This window comes from Salvelinus sp. IW2-2015, unplaced genomic scaffold (genome assembly GCF_002910315.2).
Source record: "Salvelinus sp. IW2-2015 unplaced genomic scaffold, ASM291031v2 Un_scaffold2415, whole genome shotgun sequence".
In the NCBI taxonomy this organism is placed as follows: Eukaryota; Metazoa; Chordata; class Actinopteri; order Salmoniformes; family Salmonidae; genus Salvelinus; species Salvelinus sp. IW2-2015.
Window position 1 is genome coordinate 208,568 of NW_019943736.1, and position 10,671 is coordinate 219,238.

The following is a 10,671-nucleotide window of genomic DNA, read 5'->3' on the forward strand; positions in this document are numbered from 1 at the left end:
AGGTATTTTTTCAACCAGCACATTTGAGTTCAGCCATAATATCTGCTGTAATATTTGTRCTATCTTTTCTGGGGGATGAAATTGAAATTGTAGCCAGCTCTGTAATGCTTGTTTGAAAAAGAGAAAAACTTTGAAAGAAGTATTATTTTAAATTAATTGAAAATGAGACATGGCAATCTGCACAAAGCCAAAAATTGACATTTTTTAACAATGGATGAGCTTTTCTTAGTAATCTACTTGAGAACCATTTAGGGTTCAAGTAAAACTTTTGAATAAGTGAAGCTTTTAGAGAGAGGTTTAGTGCTTTTATATGTAATAATCTCAACCCACCCAATTCATATTCATTATATAGATAGGCACGTTTTATTTTGTCTGGTTTAGCGTCCCAGATAAAGCTATAAAAAAWAAAWTCTCATATGATTTGAAAAACGAATCATCAGGACTAGGCAGGGTCATAAGTAAGTGAGTAAACTGAGATATGACTAAGGAYTTCATCAGGGCAATTTTTCCATAAATAGACAGGTATTAGGTATTTACCTCTCCATGGTTGCAGGATCTTGTCTATTTTTACAAGTTTTCTATTGAAATTCATTGTGGAGAGCTAATTTATATATTTTGTGATATGAATACCGAGTATGTCTACTTCACTATCAGCCCATTTTACAGGTGAACTGCAGGGTAATGTAAAAGTTGTATTTTTTAAAGATCCAATATGTAATATTGTACACTAGTTTTTAGTCCAGAGAGTACAGCAAAGTTATTTAGATCTTCAATGAGACATTGCAGGGATCTAGCTTGCGGACTTAATATAAAACTTGAGTCATCGGCATACATGGACACCTTTGTTATTAAGCCTTGGATTTCTAATCCTCTAATGCTGTTATTGTATCTGATTTCGATGGCCAAAACGAATAGATATGGTGACAGCGGACACCCTTGTTTAACTCCTCTTGACAATTCAAAACTCTCTGAGAAGTAGCCGTTATTTACACCTGGGGTTGCTATACATTATTTTTACRCATTTTATAAGAGAATCACCGAAATTGAAAAAATGTATATTTATAAATAAAACCAGTCGTACTTTATCAAATCTATTTTCAAAATCCYCTATAAAWARCAGGCCTGGCTTCTTAGATGTTTCATGATGWTCTATTATTTCTAGTAGTTGTCGTATATTATCRCCAATGTATCGTCCATGTAAAAAAKCTGTCTGATCAGGATGAACAATACCTGGCAAAACCCTTTTAATTCTGAGTGCTATACATTTTGCTAATATTTTTGCATCACAACATTGAAGTGTAAGGGGCCTCCTGTTTTTTAGATAGACTAGGTCTTTATATTTGCCATCTGGGTCTTGTTTTAATAATTGAGAAATCAGACCTTCCTACTGAGTACCTGACAGACTACCATTTCTATAGGAGTAGRTAAAACAAAAGGACAGCTYGTGTCATGTGATTTCTTCTGAGAAGTGCCTTTACTGTCCACCTACTAATATCATAGCAGTAAACCACCCTGCATCCCACTGCTGGCTTGCCTCTAAAGCTAAGCAGGGTCGGTCCAGTTGGTCCCTGGATCGGAAACCAGACACTGCTGGAATTGTGACGTCTTTCGGAGGGTACGTTAAACGGGTGTCCTGACACTCTGACTCTCTCATAAATAGTCCCATGGCACTTATCGTAAGAATATGGGTGTTAACCCCAGTGTCATGGCAAATTCCCAACCAGGCCCCATTCCATCATGGCCACCTAATCATCCCCTTCATTCCTAATTGGCATATATGACTCCTCACCTCTCTATTGGATAGCTGATGAGAATTAGCTGGTGAGCATTCTGGCCAAAAAAATGGCCACCGTGCATCACCCAGGTGGGTGCTACACATGGTTAGTGGATGAGGTAAGTTTCCCCCTACTATGTAAAGCGCTTTGAGTAACTCAGTTGGTGTCACACCCTGATCTGTTTCACCTGTCTTTGTGCTTGTCTCTACACTCCTCCAGGTATCTCCCATCTTCTCCATTATCCCCTGTGTGTTTATACCTGTGTTCTCTGTTTGTCTGTTGCCAGTTCGTTTTGTTCATGAAACCTACCAGCAGCTCTTCTCCTGCTCCTGCCTGTTTTCCTGCTCCTGTTTTCTAGTCCTTCCTGGTTTTGACCGTTGTGCCTGCCCTGACCCTGAGACTGCCTGCTGTTCTGGTCCCTTTACACCCTCTCTGGAGTATTGACCCCTGCCTGCCCTGACCCTGAGTCTGCCTGCTGTTCTGGTCCCTTTACACCCTCTCTGGATTATTGACCCCTGCCTGCCTTGACCTGTCGTTTTGCCTGCTCCTGTTGTTAGGAATAAATGTATGTTTCTTCTACTCTGTCTGCATCTGGGTCATAATGTACCTCAAACGTGTTAGTTGGTAGAAAAGCATTATATAAATCCAATCAAATTAATTATTAACAGCTTTTTTTCATCACTCGCGATCCTAAGACACATCAGTATCATTACTGATATCGTGAAGTGTCACGATCGTCGTAATGGGCGGACCAAGGCGCAGCGTGAGTATAGTTCCACATATTTTTAATCTCCGTGAAACAAACAAAGCAATAAAGAAACAACGAAACGTGAAGTCATGACGTGCACACAGGCTACTAAACACAAACAATAACCCACAAAACACAGGTGGGGAAATGGCTACCTAAATAAGAGGCAACGATAAACAGCTGCCTCTAATTGGGAACCATATTAGCACCAACATAGAAATAGACATACTAGAACACCCCCTAGTCACGCCCTGACCTACTACACCATAGAGAACCAAGGGCTCTCTATGGTCAGGGCGTGARAGTGAAGAGTGGCCTTAATACCATCATATTATAACACAGTGTTGAGTATTAGCCTATAACATCTCTACCCCCGCAGCACCGAGCCTGCTGTATCTTATCTATCATGGAGCCACTGTAACAGTAACAAATGACACTGTGTTACTCCTTGACAAGCAGTTGTTATTTAAATTACAGTATCTCATTAACCACCTTCTAATTCTCCTGAGAACGGAGAGAGGAAGAGAGAGAGAATGGACTGAGAAAGAAGAAGGGGGGGTGGAAAAGAGACGAGAGAGAGAGAGGGGGTGACTGAGAGAGAGAGAGGAGAGAGGGGGGGGTACTGAGAGACAGAGAGGAGAGAGAGTAAAGAGAGGAGGGGGTAGAGAGGAGGAGGAGGGGTGAGAGAGAAGAGATGAGAGAGAGAGAGAGAGAGAGAGAGAGAGAGAGAGAGAGACGAGAGAAAAGGGAAGAGAGAGAGAGAGATGAGAGAAGAGAGAGAGAGAGAGAGAGAGAAGAGAGAGAGAGAGATGAAGAGAGAGAGACGATGAAGAGAGAGAGAGAGAGAGAGGCGAGAAAGAAGAGAGAAGAGAGAGAGGTGTATGTATGTTTGTGTATTTTGTGTGTTGTCCCTTTACAGAGTGTGGAGTGTGTTGAAACACACCATGCTGTTTGGAATCTGACTTTAGTCCCGAGTCTTTTGGCCATCCTAAAAATAGCCCTCTGAAAGACCAGCAGCTGCTGCCTCAATGGCACTCTAGCCTCCATAGAGCTCTGGTCCAAAATAGTGCACTACATAGGGAATAGGGTGCTATTTAGCCGAAGTAGTCTGGCCCAATGACTTGGCTCTAACAGTTGTCCTCCATACTGCCAACTACATGTTGTTCTAACTGGCTGTCCTCTGAACCACACACTTCCAGTTACCGGAAATATGAGCAATTATTCCCTTTAGTTACCCTCTCTGGTAAGTCTTTCATTTCTTTTCTCCTGTTTGAAGATAGGAAATGTAATTTACTGTGGGCCGGAGGGAGCATGGGATACGGCTAGCTCCGTGACTGTTGTTCAACACGTAAACAGAATGCTATGGACTTAATTATGACACTAGAGTTTAGAAATGTATCTTGGTTCATACGAACAAGGTTTGACTTTTTTTTTTWAACATTTCATGTCAACTCTCCTAGGATGAAAAGGAAATGTTATGAAATTCCACATAATATTTAAAGTTTTCACAAAGGGTTGTGATCTTTCACTGCATGGCTCTACATTTAAGGCCTAGGTGTAAAAATCTCCCAAACTATTTTGTATTTTAAATTGGGCCGTGGCTGCTGATCGGACTTTTTCGGGAACTTTAATCCACGACTAAAAGATCCGAAGCTTCCCGAAGATTCTGGGCATGTGTGGATCACGTTCTGCGCATGTCTATATTGTCTATAGAGAACAGGCTACTCAGGCCAATGGTGCTCGTTTAATAAAGTTAGATTAAGCTGAAATCAATGTCCGCAAGATCTCACATAATGTTCACAGTATTCTTCATAACAGAACTGAATATAATAGCATAACGTTACTGTAAGACAAAAAGCACCGCATTCAATCGTGAACGATTGTTCTTTAAGTTTTACCCTTCTCAGTATGCACTTAGATCTTAGATTTTTGTTGTGAATGACGTACAGTGTTATTGTGAATGACGTACAGTGTTATTGTGAATGACTCACAGTGTTGTTTTGAATGATGTACAGTGTTTAAAGATTTGAAGGTGCCAACACATTTTGTAGCCATCAGAAAAAAGTTGTACTGTCAAATACAAAAAATCTGCTCGTCCTTTTAACAGGGATCATCAACTTCACGTGTTTCAGCTTCGGCCCACCAATTTAAACGGAGGCATAGCCTTACCTGTGTATTTTGCCGAGTGGCGTGCACTGTTTGAGTTTTGGCCACATGAAGAAAAAAAACACGGTGGGTGTTTTTTGTCACACGGTAACGTTATACTATAGAATTATAAGCGGTTTTGTTATGTAGAATACTGTGTGATCATGATGTGATCTGGCAGACATTGCTTCAGCTTGATCTAACGTTGATCTAACATTGATCTAACGTTGATCTAACTTTGATCTAACGTTGATCTAACTTTGCCTTAGTTGCCTGAGTTGCCTTAGTTGCCTGAGTTACCTTAGTTACCTGAGTTGCTGAGTTTCCCCTTAGTTACCTTATTTACCTTAGTTGCCTGAGTTGCCTAGTTCTAGTTGCCTATTACCTTAGTTTACCTAGTTGCTGCGTTTCCTTAGTTACCTTAGTTACCTTATTGACCTGTAGTTGCCTGAGTTTCCTTAGTGTACCTATAGTTTCCCTGAAGTTTTTGCCTTGAGTTTTGCCCTTTTTTTGGGGAGTTGCCTGAGTTGCTGAGTTGCTGAGTTGCCTGAGTTGCCTGAGTTGCCTGAGTTACCTTAGGTTACCTTAGTTGCTGAGTTGCCTGAGTTGCCTGAGTTGCCTGGTTGCCTGAGGTTGCCTTAGTTTGCCTGAGTTGCCTGATTCGTTGCCTGAGTTGCCTGTGCTGAGTTGCCTGGTTGCCTGAGTTGCTGAGTTGTGGTGCCTTAGTTACTAGTTCCTAGCCTGAGTTGCCGTCTATCCTGATCTTAGTTGTGCTGCTTAGTTTGCCGATTGCTGGTTGCCTGAAGTTGCGATTGGCCTGGTTGGGATTCTTGAGGTTGGGGCCTTGGGGTACTTAGTTACTTCCTTGAAGTTGCTGAGTTGCCTGATGCCTGAGTGTGGGCCTGAGTTAGCCTGAGTTGCCTGAGTTGCCTGAGTTGACCTGATTACGGATGCTTGCTGAGTTGCCTGAGTTGCTCTGGATTCCTGAGTTGCCTGCGTTATGAGCTGCGTTAGTCTCTGGACGTTCTGATTACTGAGTTGCCTGAGTTGCTGAGTTGCTGTACTGAGTTACTAGCTGTGCTGGTTGAGTTGGCTGCGCATGCCTGAATTGCTGAGTTGGCCTAGTTTACCTTTAGTTAACCTTAGTTACCTTAGTTGCCTATTGCTGAGTTACCTTAGTTACTTAGTTGCCTAGTTCGGTTGCCTGGTTGCCTGAGTTTTGTTGCTGAGTCCTGAGTGTGCCTGGAGTTCTTGAGGTTACCTGAGTTCTTGCCTGAGTTGCCTGAGTTAGCCTGAGTTGCCTGAGTTGCTGAGTGTGCCTGAGTTGCCTGAGTTGCCTGAGTTGCCTGAGTTGCCTGAGTGAGTTGCCTGATTACCTGAGTTGCCTTAGTTACTTAGTTACTTTAGTTGCCTGAGTTGCCTGAGTTGCCTGAGTTGCCTGAGTTGCCTGAGTTGCCTGAGTTACCTGAGTTGCCTGAGTTACCTGAGTCTCTGAGTTGCCTTAGTTACCTGAGTTGCCTGAGTTTGCTTGAGTTGCCTGAGTTACCTGAGTTACCTGAGTTCACATGATTTGCCTTAGTTACCTGAGTTGCCTGAGTCCTGATTGGCTGAGTTGCCTGAGTTGCTTGAGTGTGCCTGAGTTGCCTGAGTTGCCTGAGTTACCTGAGTTACCTAGAGTTACCTGAGTTGCCTGAGTTGCCTGAGTTGCCTGAGTTGCCTGAGTTGCCTGAGTTGCCTTAGTTACTTAGTTGCCTGTTCCTTAGTTACCTTAGTTCCTTAGTTGCTAGTTTCCTTAGTTACCTTAGTTACTTAGTTAAGTGCTGAGTGCCTGAGTTTCCTTAGTTCCTTGTTACCTTTCCTGAGTTCTGTCCTGATTACCTGATCGATGTGATTCGGTTATGATGCTATCGGCCTGAGTTCCTGAGTTGCCTGGCTTATCCTGAGTTACCTGAGTGCCTGGTTGCCTGAGTATGCCGAGTTACCTGGTTGCCTGAGTTTCCTTAGTTACCTTAGTTACCTTAGTTGCCTGAGTTTCCTTAGTTACCTTAGTTACCTTAGTTCCCTGAGTTGCCTGAGTTACCTGAGGACTGGATCAATCAGTGGTCCTGATGAGCCCATCCCAGCTAGCTAGTTTATGCCGTAGGGGTCATCAGAAGCTTCAGGAAGTTCTGGTTCTTTTAGTRGGTGGATTAAAGATCCGCGGAAAAAGTCAGATCCGCATCCACTCCGTATAAAATGTTCATTATTTCCAAATAAGTTGTTGATTACTTTGTGTATTTTGCTTTTTTCCCCATTCTTTTTTTCTTGTTCTTTCTTTCTTTCTTTCTTTCTTTCTTTCTCTTATAGTTTCTCTTGTTTGAAAGCTGCAAAACACATTTTAACAACACTCTAGGGGTAAGGAAATAACTTTATTTTGTTTGTTTGTTAATTCATTAGAAAATCAGCTTTAAAGTAACACGTTGTTATTATGAACGCGACAGATTAATAACAGCCTTTTGCAACCACCTGTGTTCCCGAGCTTGTTGGTTGTTGTGTTCTATGAATAAACATGACGTGTATTCTGGCCATTTGACCGTACTGAACTTGGATGATCTAGCAAAACCGCTCTCAGGCCACTGCAGTTGTCATCCCCGGGTCTGTATTCACAAAGCGTCTCTGAGTAGGAATGCAGTTTTGCCTTTAATTTAAAAAAAAATCATAATGAATGAGAGGGGGGGGGCAACTTGATCCTGAAGACCAGAGAACGCACTTTGTGGATACGAACCCTGAAGATTAAGTTTTGTCAGAGAAGTCTCATCCCTCATCTCTCCTCTTGTAGGTAACATTGACAGCGGCTGTTGGGCAGAGGGCTCTGAACAGATTAAGAGGTTAGAGATCAGAAGGGTAAAGGTGAAAAAAGGGGGTCGTGGTCACCATGGTGCGTAATGTGGACGATCTGGACTTTTGCCTTGCCTCCCACCCCCAGAGCATCCTGGAGGGGCTGCGCTCCCTCTGCTGCAACCCCAAACTAGTGGACGTGACTCTGGCCGCGGGCGGCCGCGACTTCCCTTGCCACCGGGCCGTCCTGGCGCTCTGCAGCGTCTACTTCCACTCCATGTTCTCCGGGGACTTCGTGGAGAGCATAGCTGCCCGGGTGGAGCTGCACGGTGTGGATCCTGACGRAATGGCTTCCATTCTAGACTTCTGCTACACAGGGAAACTCACCATCAACCAGGGAAACGTGGAGGGCCTGATACGCACGTCCAGTCAGCTACAGTTCCAGGCGGTCCGGACTGTGTGCAGCCGTTATCTCCAGCACCAGATCGATGCCACCAACTGCCTGGGGATCCTGGAGTTCGGGGAGGTACACGGCTGTCCCGAGGTGGTAGCCAAGGCCTGGGGATTCCTTCTGGAGAACTTTGATGCCGTACAGCGCTGGGAGGAGTTTCCTCTGCTGGAGAAGGAGAGGTTAGTGGCATGTCTGTCCAACGAGAGGCTACAGACCAGGACAGAGTGTACCCGTGTGGAGGCAGCCCTGGCCTGGGTGAGACACCGCCAGGAGTCCCGACTCCCCCACCTCCCAGAGCTTCTGGGGCTGACCCGCCTGGCCCTCCTGTCCCCTGACTACCTCACTAACACCCTAATGAAGGACAGCCTGGTCCTAGCCTCTCTCAGCTGTGTGGAGGTGGTGGAGAGGGTATGCAGAGAGGTAAATGAACAACATAATAAAGTACCAATGTTTTAATCTTTTATACTTAACGGTCCAGTTTCCCAACCACCAATACGCCTAGTCCTTGACTCAAATACACTTTGAATGGGGGTTCTACATTGAGTTTATTTTTTATTCCAGGTCGAGGCTTGATCTGTGTCTAGGAAACAGGAACCTTAAGTTTTATCAGGGCAGAGAGAACTTCCATATTTCCCAACATTTCCAAATCACCGTCTTTGTGCAGAAAATGGAGGTGAAGCCAGGAGATGTGGTCCAGAMTGGCAGCCCGAGTCCCCAACCCAACCTGGAGGAGGTGTTATTCGTGATGGGAGGACGCTCGTTGGACGACTCAGATGACGAAGACGACGATGATGAAGACAGAGATCCCAGGCTGCTGCCCGGGAACTGTGGCTTCTACAACCCTAAGACACGTAATGCTCCACTTCCTRCTCATCTTCCTCTTCCTCACTCATGTGTTCTGAGCATCTGTGTCCCTATAACCTGGTCCCAGATCTGTTTGTGCWGTCTGGCCAAATTTGTCATGTGACAATGACCATAGGAGTTGACAAGACAGCACAAACAGATCTGGGACCAGGCTAGAGTCCACCTAACAAAAACCCTATAGATAATGTGCATGTTGTGATGTCTCTCTCTACAGAGGAGTGGTATGAATAACATCATGTCTCTCTCTACAGAGGAGTGGTATGAATAACATCATGTCTCTCTACAGAACAGTGGTATGAGCTGCCAGTCTTCCCCAACCACAACAAGTACGGATACTCTGTGGTCTCTCTGAATAATGACGTTTATGTCACAGGTCAGTTGGCTTTAATTTAGGGGCACTTGATTTGAAAAAATAAATGCATAAAATAAATATATAAAATGAAAGTATTCATTGTCAGTAAACCAAATTCAGATTTCCTCCAACTGTTGAAGTGTGCTTACTTGATAAATATAATTGATGCATCCAGTATCCTCATTGTCCTGAAAAGAGGATTGACAATGATCTGATGGCCACTCTCTCTCCCTCCCTCCCGTCATCCCTCTCTTCCTCCTCCTCCCTCCTTCATCCCTCCATCCATCCTCCTCTAACCTCCCTCTCCGCCTCTAATCCTCCCTCCCCTCCATCCGTTCATCCGTCATCCCTCCTCCTCCTCCCTCCCTTCATCCCTCATCCATCCATCCCTCCCTGCCTCTAATCCTCCTCTCCTCCATTTATCCTGTCATCCCCTCCCTCCTTCATCCCTCCTTCCTTCATCCCTCCTTCCCTCCATCCCTCCTTCCCTCTCTCATCTTAGGGGGCTCGAGGGGTTCCCAATCCAACACCTGGTCGACCACAGAGACCTGGAAGTACATAACCAGAGAGGGACGGTGGGTGACGGTGGCTCCCATGCTCCGGCCCCGGACTAACCACACCTCAGCAGCCCTCAGTGGAGAGATATACGTCATCGGAGGAAAGAGAGAAATAGGAACTAGACCTATAATAGACCTATAATAGACCTATAATAGACCTATAACAAGCCTATAGGAACTAGACCTTTAATAGACCTATAATAGACCTATAATAGACCAACAGGAACTTGACCTATAATAGACATAAAATATACTTATAATAGACCTATAATAGTCATATAATAGACCTATAATATAACTATAATAGACCTATAATATACCTATAATAGACCTATAATATACCTATAATAGACCTATAATATACCTATAATAGACATATAATAGTCCTATAATAGTCATTTAATATACCTATAATAGACCTATAATATACCTATAATAGACCTATAATAGTCATGTAATAGACCTATAATAGACCTATAATAGACCTATAAAACCCCTATTATAGTCATATAATAGTCATATAATAGTCATATAATAGACCTATAATAGACCTATAATAGTCATATAATATACCTATAATAGACCTATAATAGACCTATAATAGTCATATAATATACCTATAATAGACCTATATGAACTAGACCGGTATTTGTCATAAATTGACCTATTATAGACCTACAAGAACTAGACCTATAATAGACCTACAGGAACTTGACCTATAATAGACATATTTTAGACCTATAATAGACCTATAATAGACCTATAAGAACTAGACCGGTGTTAGTCATATTATAGACCTATAATAGACCTATAATAMACCTTTAATAGACCTATTGGAACTAGACCTATACTATACCCATAGGAGCTCTATTATAGACCAATAGGAACTAGACCTATAATAGACCTATAACAGACCTATAATAGACCTATAACAGACCTATAATAGACCTATAGGAACTAGA

General features: G+C 43.3%; 1 protein-coding gene across 1 annotated transcript in view; it reads left to right on the forward strand.

Moving 5' to 3' along the window:
* Positions 1 to 3,598: 3,598 nt before the first annotated feature.
* The window catches only part of klhl30 (kelch-like family member 30), a 23,255-nt gene continuing 16,182 nt past the window's right edge, over positions 3,599 to 10,671 (forward strand). Inside the window, exons 1-5 of the mRNA XM_070440320.1 lie at positions 3,599 to 3,766; positions 7,487 to 8,356; positions 8,601 to 8,787; positions 9,087 to 9,173; positions 9,655 to 9,808. Of these exons, the coding sequence (XP_070296421.1) occupies positions 7,583 to 8,356; positions 8,601 to 8,787; positions 9,087 to 9,173; positions 9,655 to 9,808 (1,202 nt within the window). The 5' untranslated portion in view covers positions 3,599 to 3,766; positions 7,487 to 7,582. The remainder of the gene's footprint in view (positions 3,767 to 7,486; positions 8,357 to 8,600; positions 8,788 to 9,086; positions 9,174 to 9,654; positions 9,809 to 10,671) is intronic.